The sequence below is a fragment of the Strix aluco genome, chromosome 12 (assembly GCF_031877795.1).
Source record: "Strix aluco isolate bStrAlu1 chromosome 12, bStrAlu1.hap1, whole genome shotgun sequence".
Taxonomy (NCBI): Eukaryota; Metazoa; Chordata; class Aves; order Strigiformes; family Strigidae; genus Strix; species Strix aluco.
This window is the reverse complement of record NC_133942.1, coordinates 26,111,776-26,129,481: the sequence shown is the minus strand read 5'-3', so window position 1 is coordinate 26,129,481 and position 17,706 is coordinate 26,111,776. Positions and strand designations below refer to the sequence as shown.

Here is a 17,706-nt window from a genome sequence, read left to right as displayed (position 1 = left end):
TATGGGTGTGTTTATATGAAGTATAATAAGTTCCATACCGTTTGCACCCCTTGGCACATGTACTGAGGTCATTTATAGCATACTTTAATTCAGTCCCCACCCAGTGTCATCTTAATAAGCCAACAGGAAAGTAGTGAGACTAACGAGGAAAACTCCTAAGTTGCCAGTGGGATACCAATTGTCTGCTTTGTAGAAGCTCTTTGGAAAGCTATAAATAAATGCCTTGAAGTGGTGGGATTTACTGAAGTGTGGGGAGAGGGGAGTGTTAATTGTGTTTACAGATGAACAAGTAAAATGCATCTGAATTGTGGAAGAGCTTACAATAAAAGTAGTGACATCCATTCTGTCTGCTTTGCAACTTAGGATAATAGGTCCCAGTTGCAATGATACTTCATTTAAAAAAATACAGTTCTTATAAAAAAGCAAAACAGCAAGAATTCTAACAAATGGTTAAGCTTGAGGTGAGTTTCTGCAAAAGAAAAAAAATAGCCAGACTTCCATAGACTAGCAGGATGTTTAACAGCAGGAGATTAAGCCTGTAGTACAGTGATAGAAATTTTAATATGTAATATTTTTGTTGTTGCTGTTTAGATTAATTCAAGATTTCTATTCTCTTTCTTCCCTCACATCTAGCAAAACTGTACAATCTAAAGTGGACTGCATTTTGGTAAGTACAACTCCCAGAATGCTTTTTAATATTTAATAAACTTCAAGACCAAAATAGATGACTCTGGAGACTTGACAGCTATTATGAAGCCTTTCCTTAGCAGTGCTTTAAGGTACTACCACTAAATGTGATCAAAATTAGTTCCCGTTGCCAAAAAAAAATGTATAATGTGGATTTGGTGTTTGTTTCTGTGGAAGTATTGACTTCTCATGGCCAGCAGCAAGTGGCCATGATTGCCACTTGTAGAACTGTCAGTATAGATACAGCACAGAAAGATGACTTACTGCTTTTGTAAGCATGATTTTATTAAATGCAAGATTATGTATTGCACAGATCAGAGTATGCAAGAAGCTAACTGTACCTTCAAGTTCTCTTGCTCTTTAGGCCTTTAATAACAATGATTATTGGTTTTGTTGTTTCCTTGAAATAGTTACTTCATGGCCAGTACTACATTTTAAGGAAGGAACTAGATTGAACTGCATGTTCGCACAAAACCTGGCAAACCAATGTCCTGGTCTGTGAAATTTTTGTAGGTGTCATAATTATCAGATTGTTGGTTTGTTTTTTTTAAATCTTGCTAACCTCAAAAGTTGTATACCGTCTCAGGTACTTTCCCAGAAATGTGCAACACTATAGGTCCTGTTAGCTCTGGTGTACTACTTAGGACAGAGAGAGATACAATTTTTTGAAGAAGCCAAGCCTTTGAAATGCATAAACATCATCTTCCTTTGTGCATTAAAATAACAGGATCTAGAAAGTGATATGATAAAGAGATTATTTCTGGGAAGCAAATATGTAGCACTAACTCAGAAAGAGGTTTTATTTGGTGTTTTAATAGTGAGCAAATTGTGAGTTTCTTTAAATCAGAGTCTGAATTCATAAATCTTAAGACCGGAAGGGACTGCTTACTCTGACTTTCTACCTTTGTCATTTTATCCAGAAGTACCAGTGGGTAAGATAAAAAGATGACATAGACAGCCATCTGGATATAAGCAAATAGAATTTGTTCAGCTGTATGGCTGAGCTAAATAAGAACACTCCGTAAAGTCACATTATCAAAGGCTAATTCAGGTGACACTGAATTCACTTTCCTTAAAATGTTGTCTTAATTTACTGTAGTAAGAGGTTTAAAGTAAGCTGTACTGTTATATTAAACAAACTTTGGACCCAGTTTTGCCTATGCTTAAAATTCTTGGATGCATCTGACTAAAATAGTAATGCAAAATGTCATTTTTGTCCACTTTATTCCTCATTGACATTTGTGGACACAAAGCACATGTCTGAAGATCTTAATTTTTTTGTATGAGAGTCATCTTCAGTGGCAAAAGGGCAAATGGCAGAGTTACACTCTTTTTAACACTAGCTTTTTCTGTGGTGAAAAATGGGAAGTGGGGTAGGTGTTCCAAAGTAGCATCAGAGAGGAAGTAAGTAAGTAGGAGGTAACCAGTCATCTGCTTCTTGGAAATCCATTTTAAAGAAAAGGAGTTACACTAGAACTGTTGTTGCATTAAATTCTGCAGATTTGTGGATCGAGGATGCCGAGGTAGGGATTTTTAGTTTGTATGAGTCCATTCATTTGTGTAGGTCTCATCCATTGGATGGACAAGCTACTGTTCTGAATAGTGGTCTTGGACGCAAAGCAGTCCCCACAGCTTGACTTGGAACAGAGCAGCAGTGTCTGGATGGTCTGGTTTTCTGTTCCAGATGCCTCCTTGTCTGTCCTACTGTTCAGAGGAGTCCTGTCAACAGTGGAAAGGCCCCTCTAGGTTAGCAAAGGTAGATCTAATGCTGTTCAGGTAGTTTAAAAAAGAAATCCAAGATCAGAATAGTTTCAGGAAACAAAAATTAAGCTGAATTCTGGCTAAGTGGTTTCTGCATTTTTACATTCTTTTGGAAGGCTGTGAACTGCAAGACAGAATCTAAAAGTATGTTAAACTAAAAGGCAGGGACTATATAGCTCTAAATAACTTGTTGGGAACTTCCTTGCAGCCCTGCCCAGTTCTGTCCTGCAGAAGGTAGGTGAGCAGGTTGGCTCTTTGGTGGAAGGTGTATGAGTTTGTCAGAGCAGCCCTGTGATTGGGGTACCAGCTGCCTGCAGAGAGTCCGACTCCAAGCTTATGGGCAGGTCACAACATTTCCTTTAAGTGCCTGTTCTTGCATGTTTGGTTCAGACAAACCTTTCCAGGGCCTTCTAATCAGTCTCATGAAGCATAAAGGGACAATGTCTGTCCCTTGTCTCCCTTCTTACTGTAAGGAGGAGATTTGGGACTAGTTGTCAGTTATATTGGGAGGTGCTGGTGATAGCTTAAAGCATTTAAACTTGATCAGTTTGCTAGCAATCTTAAAAAACAGTAGTAGAGAAAAGTCAGACTATGCTTGTTGCCATTTGTGTTTGGTAGCACCAGTCGCAAGCTGCATCGCACAGAGCCGCACACAGACTGCCTAGTTCAACACAGGATAGCAAGGAAGAGAGAAATAGGAAGACGAAACAGAGGTGATGGCAATGGTGTTTGTTGTGGAGGTAGCTAGCAGCAGAGGACTGCAGAAAACGGCGAGTATAAGGGCACTGGGACTGCAACTACTCATAGAGGAGACCAAAGTTATCTGCTTTTTATTTGTTATACCGCACCACTTTTGTTCTGACATACTGTCAGTTTCTGGAAGATAGTAAGAAGATCATTGTATGCTATGCAATCCAAAAAAGATAATTAGCAAGAATTGTGGTGCAAACAGCCATTAAAAATTCATTATAACATCTTTTTAACTGTAGTAAACACGTCTAGCAGTAGATTCTCTTATGACTTCGCTTGGTTACATTTGTTGCCACATACTAAGTGAACTCTTGAACCTGATTTTTAAAATGGTTTGCTCTATAGAAACGCTCAGCAAGAACGTTTCCTTAGTTCTCTGAAAAGAGGTCAGTGTTGATGAGCGAGTGCTGGATCAATGGCCAAGAAAACCAAAGCTGCTGATGGCTGGAGCAGTTACAGTGTGGGCAGCAGCAGTGTGCGGGATCTGTAGAAGCACTTGGTCTTGCTGCGGAGAAGGTGGTAGCTCATCACTTGTCTTTTTGGCCGTACAGGAGACAGGCAGAAGCTCTATGAAGCTTTGGCAGCTGTGGTTGGGACACTGTCAGTACGAAGCTGCCATGTGCTTTTAGGGCTTGTTTGGAATATTTAGCACCTGAAATATGTTTCTGCTTCTGTTCAGATAAAGCATATCAAATCTATTTATTGGCAGCTTTTTAGAATAGTAGGTTCTGTTTCAAGTATTAGCTGTTTTTTGTCTTGATCATATTTCCAACAAACCACCTGACCTTGAGCAAATTATTTAACCTTTGCTTCTGTTTCTCTATTCACAAAGTGGGGAGATGATTGCTTGACTACGTTGCTATTCTTAGTCTCGTTGTTAAATAATAGATGTTTGTTCTGCTGAAGTATGACAAGTTTTAGAACCAGTCTGCCAGTATGTGCAAGTTACATTGCCATTGGCATACCGTTTTTTCACTTTGATTAGAGTATAGTTATCTAGAAATACTCAAAATGTGGAAAGAAATACTGAGATCAGTCCATGTCCTCTAAAATAGTAGTCTTGCAAAAATCTTGCGGCAGTGCCCCTGGCCTTCAGCAGAACTCAAGGACAGAAATAACCTGTAATTCTGTCTTCATTGTGGAAATATGGAAAAGTTCAAATTTGAATGCTGTTTTTCACTGTGTTCATTACAGAAGTTGTAACTCTGCTAATTGTTCCTTAGTATTTTCTTCTTCTATTTTATTTGAAGTTTGGCCTGACAAAATATTTTCTTCTTTAAAACAATCCAAAAAAAGCACATTTCCTGGAGTTTTCCCACGGTAATCCCTTTTGACAACTTTAGTATGAAACTTCACTAAAGTTTGTGACCTGACAGTAGATCAGCAGTCAGAGAAAACCAGATAGAGAGAACCAATCCGCCAAGGTCAAGAAACCTCAAATGATACTCTGTGATTCTGGAGACTTGCATTCAAATCTCAAGGTTCTCTGGTTCAAGCAGGAACATGATTAAACTCATGTTTCCTGTAGTACAGATTAAGTCCTTAACCACGTTCTGTGTTGAACTGATCCTTGTCTCTTTGTGCTACGAAAAGTTTCAGTGTCTAGTTAGTGTCTGTCAGAATGGAACCAGATGTCAAAACCTGCTATTTTAATTAAAAAAAAAAAAACCCACACAAAATTTTGGCCACCCTGGTTTATTTCACAGCTGTTTATTTGCTCAATCAAAATGCTTGTTAGAATGAAAAAGTTGCATCTGTTCCTAGGAGATCCTTGTTCTGTGTCTGTCTTAGGCAGAAAAAGGACATATTCATTTGGAGCAGATCTATGTGGCCACTGATAACACAGATATAAATGGATCTCTAGTTTAATGTTTGGTACATACTTTGTGCATTTCTTTATATCTATATTTGGTAACTGTCAAAACAAAAATATCAAGAGATTTCTGCTCCTTATGTGTTACTGAAAGTCCTTCCTTAGCTGTGACTTGAGGTTTCTAATTCTTTGTCCTTAGTTTTTCTGTCTCAGAATATAAGATCACTCAGATGTTTTGCGTACTTGATATATTTTTGGCTAAATTGAAGTCAAGTTGTGAAAATAAGTATGAACACTGCTCGCTCCCCATCTTCACTGCATCTTCCTTTATTTAATGTGGTTCCAGTTACAGGAGATAAATATAAAGTGTGAAGACCAAGAGTAACAGAGGTGGTGCTTTGTGATAGCTTTACACCTCAGTCCTGCAAGCACTTTAGCATGCTTATGCATTTTTCTAATGCAGCTTCAAGAAATATGGTTTATAAATAGCCTTTGGAGAATTAGACAGTCTTCATCTGATTTGATAGAACCAGTCAGTCAAGGTCAGGAAACTTGAAGCAAAATTTTTACTTGGATCCCTTTAAGTAGTGGAAAAGGATTCCCCAGATATTTTACATTCTGTATGGGTTCTAAAACTACTGTAGCATAAGCTTTGATGGGCTACACAAAGGGGAATTTGTCCAAGATGATGTCAGCACTGCAGTCTTTCTCTTGATGCTGTGACTTTCTTCCACTCTATTGACCTATTTTTTCCACACTGTTAACCTGTTTGGAGGGTGGTGGTGGAGAAAATTTATAGTATATTTTGTGTTCTTGTTTCTTTTTATTCATTTCCATATGTATCCAACTTAGCACAAAGGAAAACTCAGGATGAATTAATCTTTTTCTTCCTGGTCAGTAGTCAGTAGGCCAGCTGAAATGTTCTCCCACTTTCCCAAATTTTTTTCTGATTTCAGTAAGAAATTTGAAAGTTCTGATACTCTGAACAGTTGCAGTAACAGAGTTATTACTGAATTCACCAGACCTTTAGCACTGAGAACTAGTGGATGTCAGCTGAGGTTGAAGAAGAGATTGTACTTAACTAAGGTTGTAAACCTTTAAAGTTTTGAGAGTTTTAGAAATGTTTAGATAAAACAGCCTAACATAATGTTTGGTTTAAAATTTGTTAAATATATTGCTTCCTGAATCTGCTTGCACTGACTGTCATGCTCTATCTCCTCGCTGCTGCTTCTTCAGTTTTAAGATTATTTTCTCTAAATAGATTCAGCCTCATCTAACAAGCTTAGGTTTATCTAATTATCACCCAGGTAGGATTACTTCTGTGAACTGCCTGTGACTCCTGGCTGTGTGTTAACTCCTGTTTCAAGGAGGTCCTGCCTCCCCAAGGGCTTCCCTGCAGCCACCTCTGGAAGCTGGAGGAGTTGAGCAAAAAGTGCTGTCTGGGGCCAGGTGTGGAGAGGAGTGGGTTTTGAGTGAAAACAGTGAGATAACTTCACTGTCCAGCTGCTTCTGCTGAGGATGTGAGGAAAGCCATAATCTTCAGCTGCCTCAGGTCTAGGGTTGCAGTTTTGCTGATGAGAGTGTCACTGGATCGCTTGCATCCTTTGGAAAAGGCTCTGCTTACATAATCCCAGTCAAATTTTTTTCTCTATACATATATTGTTGGGGTTTTTTGCTGTTTGTTTTGGTTTGGTTTTGTTTTTTTTTTTAAACTAGGAGGTTTGGTGGATGGGGCCTGTGTAGCAGAGCCTCCATGGCTCAGGCAGGGCCCTTCCACCCAGCCCCTTCTCTCTGCCAGGACACAGCAGAAGTTGCTTCAACTGCAGTGGGCACTGAGAGTACTTCAGTATTTTTAGATGAAAGGTTTAATGTTCCTTCTAAAACCTTGCCCTTTATGTTGCACTCTGGCACATTAGATTTGGAAGCGTGAGTTTGTCTTCCACCTCAGTGTCAGAGTCATCGGGGGTGTTTTTGTTTTGCCTGGGATGCATTTGCCACATGGATTAGTGTTTACCACGCAGGGTAATCTCACCCCAACCGTGTCCTTGGGGTACTGCTTTGGCATTTGCCATTTAAACAAAAAGCAGTTAAGTTCCTTGAATAAAAGGAGGTCTAATAAAAAAGTGCAGGTTTTCTTACAGTTAATTTTCTATCTTTTCAGAAATAAATGATTAATTTTCTGTAAATTCTTTCTTTGAAGAATGTTATCTTTTCAATAATGGCTTTGTACAAGGAAAGCCCACCTGTCCAAATGCTGTAATTTATGCAGGAAAGGAAGAACAGAGAATTTGACAAAATGCACCCATTAAGAAATATTTCTCTGGATATTTGGTGGTCTGAGCACCACTGCTGTGTAAGCTGCTGTAGAGCCACGCAGAAATCGGTGTCAGCAAATTTCAGGCATTTGTCAGAGAAAAAAAAAACCCAAATGTTGTGGTTTGCTGCAGTTTATAAAAGCAACAAATCCAGTGTCTGTTACCTGGCTGCTGCAGGAAGTGTTTTTTTTGGCTCAGAGAATGTCTGTCACATCGCTGGTGGCCCAGTTCTGTGGAGCAGTCTTACAGTGGGGGTCAGCAAGCCCCCCGTGCTCTCCCGGCACCCTTGCCCGGACAACCTGGCCCACTGGTCCTTGCCCGGAGCCTGGGGTCAGGGAGCGGGGCTGGGCGGGGCGGGGGGAGCTCACCTCTCTCTACTACTGCAGTTAATTTTTGCCAGCTGAAGCGAGGTGGATCTGCACATGACTGGGGTGGGTAGAGAGCCCCGGTTTGAAGTGAAGTTCAGGTGTTTAGTTTCCCTGGTCTCTATTCTGCTCATTGCTGAAGTAAACAGCCAGGTGTCCCTACCTGTTGGTCCTGCTCTCTTCCTTTCTATTCTTCTGGAAAAGGTTACATTGGCAGTAAGACACCAGTAAAGGAAAAGAGAATTAACTGTAGTCCAAAAGCTGTATTCAGACTTAAAAAGGGATCCAGTGAGTCTGACTCTGTACTGGTGATGCCCCACCTCGTGCATTGCTTCTGCAGCATCTTCCTGAAGGAGAGCCCGCCTGCTCCTTGCATGCATGACTTTACTCACGCTGCTGCTGAGCAGGCCTGAGCACATTAACACAACTGATTTTCCTAGTATTTCTAAGTCCCTGTAGCTGGTTTCAGGTGACCAAAAGCTAGTTTGTATGAAGCAATCACTGTTTGCATACCCCAGATAAACTCCCCTCAGCTGGTATCCTCTGGAGGAGGAAGGAGTTCAGCATCATTGAGATTCATGTTAACTGAATGGCTTGTCTTCAGTATCTGTTAAATAACTCTGATTTCCAAAGGAAACAAAACAAATGCATATGTTTATAGATGGATTTTAAAATGTCTTTGTTGGAGTCTGTGACGCTTAACTATTAATATGTAGTATATCACAGGATTAGATATGACATCCTGTGTTGTGTTACAGCACAGCTGGTTTTTGATGCTGCGTTTTCAGAGGTGCTTCATGTGTACTCTGAAAAGATAAAGTTTTCATGTTACATGTCTGGTTACAGAAGTGATCTGTTACTGACATTTTTCCAGATTCTGCTACTGTTGCATGTGAATTTTGTAAAGGTGACAAGTGCTTTCTAGTGTGTGATGGCGTGCAAATAAAACATCAAGTTTCAAGTCCCAGACTGCTCACAGTCACATTCTTTCACATAAGTAAATATTTTCTTGTTTAAAATTGTATTATTTAGGAATAGACTGTTGGATGACGGTTTTTAGCTGTCAAGCTCAACTCTTATTGTTTGCTTTTTCTCCCTCTGCCTCCCCCCACCTTTTTTTTTTTTTTTTTTTAACCAAAACGCATTTGTTATCTAGCAAGAAGTTGAGAAGTTTACAGACCTAGAGAAACTCTACCTCTACCTTCAGCTGCCTTCGGGTCCCAACAATGGAGACAAAAGGTATGAGTGTGTAAATGTGAGCAGCTAGTACTGAAAACTTAACCTTACTTCCTGTGGCACTTGCCTGCTGAGGAGCCATTCACATGATGTGTTTGGTAGCAGAAGCAGCCTTTGTTAAATGTTAAGGACTCTTCTTTTCCTGAAGATTGTGTTTGGTTTTTTTTTTTTAACTTTGAATCTTTAGTGCATGAATAGCTTGTAAAATAAACCTAAAATGCACGAGTCATCAGAGAAAGTGTTTCGCAGCCTAAGTGTAATCGTTCCTTCACTTTTTATGTAGGAAGTGATAATATAACAACACAAATGTGATGGTGGGGGAAAGAAGGAACTAATGGTATTTCTGATAACATTTGTTTAACTGAAGGAAGGTCTAGAAAACCAACCTGTACATCCCATCACAGAATTACTATATGATCCCAGTAGGGTGGTTATAGGCAGGCAGGTGCCAACAGGAAGCACTCTGAGCATCTGCTGGGAAAGTTGGGTGTCTCCAAAGGGCAACTGGCAAACTGAGTGGGCAAAAGCTTAGAGGTGGTCAGTAAGGAACAACAGATTTAAGAGAGGAAGTGGGTGGACTCTTGCCCATCGCTGTCTACTCGCGGCTATGTATCAGTCAAGAGCTGTAGTGTGGAGTTCCTTTGTTAAATTGTGGATGGAAGAGGGAGATGACTGCTGCCCACACCTCAAGGAATAGCTATGTGTGTGAGGTACTGGCCCTCGTTGTCTCGCCACCTGTGTAGGCAGGCAGTTATTAAGTCTTGTAACTGAGGAGGAGCTGTGGGGCAAAATCTTCATTGGCACTGCTTCTTCTTTCCCTAGCGATCAGATCTCCATGTCGTCCAGCCGTGCCCAGCAGATGCACGCCTTCTCGTGGATACGGAACACCTTGGAAGAGCACCCTGAGACATCCCTTCCCAAGCAGGAGGTTTATGATGAATACAAGTGAGTGCTCACAAGGTGGATCCGTGCACATGGCTTTAGTGAGCATAGATAGTTCTGTGATACTGGCTCTACAGGTACTCCACTGATGTACAAGTGCGTATAGCAGAACAAGGTCCTGTATACTGATGTCCCTGAGAAGCATACTGAGTACAGTGAGGCAAACTGTATTTGTTATTTCTGCCATGGAAAATAAGACTGTGATAAGACATATGCTGAAGGAAAGGTACAAGTATTTCTTAACAAGTAATACCTGTATGAATATTGTTTTTGTTTTGTGGACAGAGTGGCACAGGTAAGAAGCACCAGTTACTATCTTATAGTACCTTTTGGTCCACTGTATATACATGCATATATGACTCCTTAACAAGGATGAGGGGTTGAATTGCTCCTTCTGAAAATGCAGCTGTTTTGCCCCTAAGATCTAGCCTGTTACACCTTTCTTTCCAGAATAATGCATAAATGTTGGACCTTCCTGCAGCAAACCCGATTTCTACAGAGACACAATGTATCTGCATATGTATGAAAACAGTAACCAAGGCCACTGTGAGTCTGTGTTGTCACGTCTCAAAGCTACCATGTAACGAGCAAGCGATTAGAAGCAAGGGAGAGGGAGCTGTCTGGCGGAAGTTGGATTTGAATTCATTTACAGAACATTCCCCATGGAGGGGGTGGAAATAATCATCCTCAGCCCAGTTGCCTGAAGATGAATAACAGATTTATGATCTAGTATGAATATTTCCATAATCTGAACGATTACAGTAATTTGCAACGAGCTGAATCCCTTCACCTCCTAAGTGCCTACAGGATTCAGCCCGTAGTAATTGTTATTGCAGGATTGCCTTCTGGGAATACCTCCTCTTAATTAACTCTCTGGTCAAGTTTTTTACTCTGACTGAGCTGAAACATGATGGCATTCGCTTGCCTGGGGTTGATAAACATGCACACACCTATTTCTGAAATCTCGCCGTCGACTGGAGCGGTGACGCAGCCTGGAAGTCCAGCCAATGACACAGACGTGCTGGAGCGGCCAATCCCCGAGCAGCAGCCGCTTGCGCAGACACAGCAACAGCGGCAGCTGCTGTGCAGGAGAGAGATGGAAGCGTTATTCTTAAATATATTTCTTATTAAATAATTTATGGCCTGCTTCAGCAACAAATCTGCTTGGCTTCCATGCTGTGCCAAGCTGCAGATGCCCGGAAAAATCATCATCTACAGATTGTGGAGTGTGAAATTTGGATGGCTTTTGTATGTAGCTGCATCAAGTATTTGTGTATTGTATTTTTTTTTCCCTAACAAAATAAGGGTGGTAAGCAAATATTCAGGAAAATATCAAATGTTTGGAATCTGTTCTCCTTTGAAAGCATCTGTTCTGTTTTTAAAACATTCAGTTTCTTTGGATATTTTCATGAGTTATTCTTGCACACCAAAGGAAAAGTAGTCTTGGAGTGGGAGGTGGGGAACAGGCATATAAATAGATAGGAGAGTTAGTTTTGATAAGTCATTTTTCTTTACCTAAGGGTGTTAAGACCTCTCAAAACTCACTTCTGTCATATTAACAGGTTAGCATTTCTCTCCTCTGTGCAAAGATAGACATTGCATGAGCTCACAGTGAGCAAGCTTATGCACTCTGCATGTATAAATCAAAGTTACAAGGCTTCAGAAGAGTGCTGCATCATACCAGCATCTCAATTCCTGCTGTAAATTTTGGTCAAAATAAATCTTGCAAAACTACTGGACTTCTGCATCACCTTTCATGGTTTTTTTTCTATGAAGAGGGAAAGACAGAAGCCTACACCCCACACAAGTCCACTATTGGCAAGTGTTGGTAGTGTTTCCATGTTTCAGTAGCCTCTTCTTGCTAGGCTTATTCAACACAGTGATTGACTCTTCTTTCTGTTTTCTTACTCTTCTATTTAATTGTGAATTCACATCGCTAACTGGATAAAAGTGAATGGATTCATCTCCCTTTTGAAAGGGAGAAAATTAATGAAAAATTCATCATAATATAAGGCAGTAGCACTTGGGAAGGTTGAGAGCTTGCAGCTGAATTTCAGAAAGGAGGTAGATGAGAGATAGTTCACCTCTCTTGTTGGTGTTGTGATGCCACTTGCACTGACAGAATACGTTGGGCTGTAAGAAACTGTGTTGTGTTGGGAACACACGGTTCTTCTGCCACCTTCCTCTGGGAGTTATGGGCAAATACAGTCTGGAAAACCTGGGAACTGATGCAGAGCTGCCTACCGTGTTATCTAGCCTCCAGAGAATGGATGCTCCTTCCCATGAAATCTTTTCAGTGTTTTCTTGTAAGTCAGTTTTACTTGGGTATCTTCTCCCTACTGGTAAACACCCTTCTGGAGTCAGCCAGGTGTGGATTAGCTGAGTTTAGAGAATTAGGATTTCTAGTCTTAAATGCAGTCCTGCAGTACTTACACAGACAAAATCCCTGTTTGCCCACAAAATGGTTTGTTGAGCCTCCAGTAAACACTTGGGCCCTCTTATCTTGCTTCTATTGCACTGACGCAAGGAAGAGAAGTCATTCGTATTTAAGTTTGGTGCCCTGAAGATTCACTTGTTATGCTTAATATGGATTAGGAGATCTTTGAGTCATCCCATATCTCTTTCCTTTAGACTGTAAATCATTAATCCTTGCTTTACTGGCTGCTGGGCCACTCAGTGCTGCCTGACGCATAGTTTATGTGCACTAAGTTTAAGAATGTTAACCAACAAATTAGGAGAATATTCAGAAGCTAGCACAGAAGAGGGTGGTAGGTATAGGAACACCGTGTCTGTTAAATAAGACACAAGATACATACTCATGTTGTTTCATAGCACTTAATCAATGTTTTTATATAAAACTCCCTGATAGGAAAAGGATGGGACCTATTGTGTTGTAAAGTCCAGTTCTCTGTCATAAGCAACTACCTATATGTTCCTTTTAAAAGCCAATCAAACTCTGTCTAGTTGTTTTCCACCTCTGCTGCTGCTCTTGGGAGTGTGACCTGCAATTTCACTTCTCTAATGGCTTTCAGACATCTCATTTCCATCCTACCTGATTTTTAGGACTCATTTCTGTGCCAGCATTGTTCATCAGCTTAATGAGAGCCAACCTCTTCCTATGTTTCTTCGCTCTAACCCATTTTTAGAGACCAGTTGTTTTGCTGGATTGGATAAGCCAAGATCTTTGTTTTGTTTCATGCAATAGGTCCTTTATCATTTGCTGTTAAGGATTTTTCTGCCCAGGAAGCTATGTAAACTGGGCTGCATAGCCTGACTGTCTTCACTGGCTTTTTGGTTAATCTTCTTTTGTGGTTTAATTCAGGTGCACTCCCAAGTATATTTTATGTCTTGAGTATCTTTAATTCCTAACAAAAAAAAAAAAAAAAAGGCCTTTTCTCCTTATCACGTAGGGGAGCTCTGTACAAAGGAACGTAAGCAACCACATGTCCATTGTCATTCCTGTCTCTGTGCAGACCTTCCCTCCCCCATCTTTTTTCCACCCACCCTTCAAATAAGCAAAACAGCTCCTGGGCTCAGAGATGTGCCAAGAGTGCAAGTAGCAGAGAGAAGAGCTCCAGGGAAGAACTCCTGGTATGTGTTGTCAAGTCAATGAGAGACCACAGATGGACATGGAGGGTTCTCAGCCAAGCCAGGAGGAGGAGGGGCCGTATGGGATGATCTGTCTGAAAACTGAAATTACATGATAATAGCTCAGAAATCACAAGCTTGCAGGAGCTGCCAGTATGGGTACGAGGGGACCATGTAACTGTGTGTTTTGCTGCTAGCAAGTAATTGTCTTGAAACAGATGTGCTAGACTTGAGGAATGGATTTTTTTTTTCCTTTTTTATTTATTTTCTCTTAGGGAGGGAATAATTTTAACTTTAAAGTTGATTGATTGGTAGGTCCCTAATCCTGTTTTGCTGGGTTATTTTTTTATTTTGTTTTGCTGATGTAGATTTTCAGTCAAAGATACTGCTGAGTGTGGCAGAGAATTTCAGAGAGCCCTCCTTTGCATGCTATTTGAGACTTAAAGTCCGGTAATCAGCATCAGTAAGTGACAAAGACCCACCTTTTAGGAATTTCCAGAGTCAAGTTAAAATCCATTGGAGCCTGGCAAGATGCAAGGGAAAAAAAATGCACAGAGATATATGTATTACACGTAAATCAGTGTCTGATTCCTAAGAGAGTGCAGCAAGGCAGAAGTATTCCATTGTATTAACTTCAAATGGACACGTCCAGAATCCAGATTTTGTGACTGAGATGCATTGAAATGAAGTATGTTTGTATGTAAATTGGATAAAAACCTTGATGTCCCATACAGAAACTAGACTAATGGCTGCCTGTACACCAGGTTGTGGGCAACATCTCCTGGTTTGGCCCGGTAGCTGGGGGAGGTGGGTGTACACAAGCTCTGCAGGGAAATGTCAGAACCAAATAGCATAAAACTTGCTGTTTATCATCATCAAAGTCATTATATTTGTGGTGGTAGTTTTAAAGTGGAGGATACCTACATACAGCCAAGGTAAAAGCAGCAGGTACTTGCTGTATAATAACTAGTATTTTTACAGAGAAAATAAATGCAGTGGAAGTATCTCAAGAAATATATACTGCTTTCTATAGAGCTGCAGTTTTCAGAGAAGACATTTTGACTGGCCTATTTGGGTGCAAATGCCGTTGCTAATTGTTACTGTTTCTACTAGGTGATGCTGGGAATGAAACATCTGTTTCAGGAATGCTGCTTTTTCTGTTCTTTGTGTCTGTCTTTGTTTGCCTGTATGTACCTGATTAGAGTAGCAGGCAACGTGGTGTATGAAGCTATTGTTTTTCTGCTCTCCTGCTGATGCCCACACAGGGTTGTGTACAGTCACAGTCATCTTTTCAGAGGCAGGTTGTTTTTGTGTATTGCTGGTAGGACTTCTCATGGGAAAGGAGATCACTGCTATCTGTTGCTGACTCTATGACTGTAGGAAATCTGAATGAGAACGCTTTAACGTTTTGGGCACATTAATATCTGTGAAATACCACAAGGCACTTGAACAAAAGGCAATATGGCATTCATACCCTCGTGCAGCCTTAAGCACTTGCTGTGTAGGTAAACCTTCCAGAACAGTTACGAGTTTTCTCCTCTGCTTTCACATGTTTGTGATTTTCCAGATCATTCACGTTTTGCAGCAAAATCAACAATTCTTGTTGTCTGCCTCAAGGAGATATTTTTTAGATATCTCAGATGTTGAAACATGTGAATAGATGTTGAAACAAAATTCCTTCTGCTGTTTTTGAGAACTGAAGACAGATAACAGTGCCCATTTTACTGGAATAAGTAAACTTAGCAAAATAATTACCTTTTGTTGCTTTATTCCCCTATATCATCAGGTTGTATAGTCAGTGACATGAAGATCTACATTTGCAGAGGCAGGTGAAATCTCTGTTAATTTAGGACTGTTAATGAATATAAGGATGTCTATAATTAAGCAGCTCTCACAGTTCAGTAGTGGTACTGCGATAATAGGACTAGGTCCTCAATACATGGTTATGTTACACCTATAAAGGTGAAGCGGGTTCCCTGGGAAGGTATGTTTTATTAAATTTAGTTCTGTTAAGGACTGTTAAATTGAAGGTGTGTAGGCAGAATCTTTCTCTGGACACTGAGATCTCTTACCTACTGCTTTAAAATATTGCTGCAGGACTTCAGGCCTTGCCACACTCAAGCTATATGTCAGGCTAGAACAATGTCTCTGCTTTTATTATGTCCTCAAATAAGTGAATTGAAACTACGCTTCGAACTAAGTTGTGGAGTAAATCTTAACTGTGCTCTAGATAATGCCACTACTTGTTATGTCTCCACATGACTTGTCTTTGAACTCGGTAGAGAACAAGGCAAAAACTATGGTATTAATAGCTCTGTTCATACATTTTTAATGCATTCAATTCGTTGTGGATAGCTTCATTAATGTTAAATGTGGTTCTAAATATGGATGGGTATAAGTGTTTTCTTTTGAAAACCTTTGATGGAGTCTAGCATGCAGGCTGGCCTCTTGTATTGACTTTGATTCCATTCACGCTTTCTTTCTCTCTGTTGCAGGAGCTATTGTGACAATCTTGGCTACCACCCATTAAGTGCTGCTGACTTTGGAAAGATCATGAAAAATGTCTTTCCAAATATGAAGGCCCGTCGTCTAGGCACAAGAGGCAAATCAAAATATCCTTTGCTAGAACTCTTCTCAATAACTTCTGCACTTGCCTGGAGAACATCTGTCATTATAGCTTAACTACCAGCTAAATGTAGAAGTAGTGTTAAATAAGAAATGCAGACACTTTCCCAACATTCTTTAAAAATTATTAATTGCAGTAGTGTTAGGTTGCAAGATATAACTTTGGAAACAAGTACTTAAATTTAGGTTCTGATGCTTAGTTGTCACAGCAGTGAGGAATCAAAGAAGCTTTATCATTTAGTGCAAAGGGAGATACTGGAATAAAGGAACTTGCTTTATATATGTGCAGTAACTAGTATTTTATTTGTTGTACAGCTCAGAATTATCAGAACATTTCTTGCTTTTATATTATACTTGTGCACACCAGTAATCTAAAAGTTAGTTGTAAAGCCAAAGATCTGTCTTAAGCTGTGCTACAGATATTTCATAAACCTGCCTCTCCTCAACTGTTAGCATGGCTTGAAAGAGAAGAGGGAACTGGGAAGTTGTCACAAAAGCTGACTTCAGATTTGGAAAGCACAATCCGAGCCTTGTCCTGCTGTCAGAGGGGACGCAGCTTCCTTCACTGCATGGTGCAGACCTGAGATACCAAAGACAATTCAGAGCAAGAGCTTCTAGGATGGGGAGCACTGTTTCTCTCTTGACTTCAGTCTTGTTCCCTCTGCCCAAAGTTGGAATCTGCCTCCTTCCCTGTGTTAGTCCATCCCAGAGGGTGTACAAAAACACCACCCCGTTTAATTGTAACTTAAAACAAACCTTAAAATACTTTAAAAACTGATGTTATCATAGTGTAACTAGACATAATTGTTATGGGGAGAACTATACACAGATCTTGGGACAGATTAGTTTATCAACTAATAGGCTGCCACTGTGAAGAATTTGAGGCAAATGCTATGCAAAAGAGTCTGCTCATATCACTGGTGGTTCTGCTGCTTCAGTGTAGAGGCAAGAAGCTTGGCTGGGAAAGGAATGCAGCAATCAAATCTAAAGGCTACAAGGATGTGAATTTTTCTCAGGCTTTTCTGAGACTCAGCTGCAGTTTGTCTAGTCTTTAGCATGCTGAAGTGTTCCATTAAAAAGGAAAAACTGATAGTGATTTTCAAAGTAAGTTTTTTCATCAGCAAGAATTTTGTCTTTTCCAAGTTGAGAATCATGCTTCCCTTGAGAATCTGTAGAAACCATCGTCAAGTAGTGTAATACCCTCTGCATCCCCCAGGGTCGACTCTTGCTCCTCTGACGTGCTGAGTGGGCAAAGCCACTGCAGTAAGCAGGGCAGGGAGAGCATTAAAAGGGCAAAAGGCATCAAGGTGCTTGTAGGCTCTAATTAAAAACCACTCCAAAGAACTAGCAGTAATGATACGGGCACACTGTAATACTGGCCTTTGCCAAGGTCTCACCTGAAGCGTGCACTTACAGAGAGAATTACATGCTAGCAGGTAGCCCAGAATTATTTGTCTTCCATAGAGGGGAAGAAACCTTCCATGCAGTAATAAATGGAGAAGTTATGTGTCAACTAAATTGTTTCATAAAATACAGTGTTGGATTATTAGTGGAGTCCAAAACTTGGTAGTGATGTTCTAGATAGAGCTAGAGAAGTTTTAAGGAAGAAGTCACATGATGTAAT

General features: G+C 40.3%; 1 protein-coding gene across 1 annotated transcript in view; it reads left to right on the top strand.

The window, feature by feature from the left end:
- The window catches only part of RFX7 (regulatory factor X7), a 53,591-nt gene that overhangs the window by 22,744 nt on the left and 13,141 nt on the right, over positions 1-17,706 (top strand). Inside the window, exons 2-5 of the mRNA XM_074837237.1 lie at positions 634-667; positions 8,848-8,930; positions 9,750-9,872; positions 15,953-16,073. Of these exons, the coding sequence (XP_074693338.1) occupies positions 634-667; positions 8,848-8,930; positions 9,750-9,872; positions 15,953-16,073 (361 nt within the window). The remainder of the gene's footprint in view (positions 1-633; positions 668-8,847; positions 8,931-9,749; positions 9,873-15,952; positions 16,074-17,706) is intronic.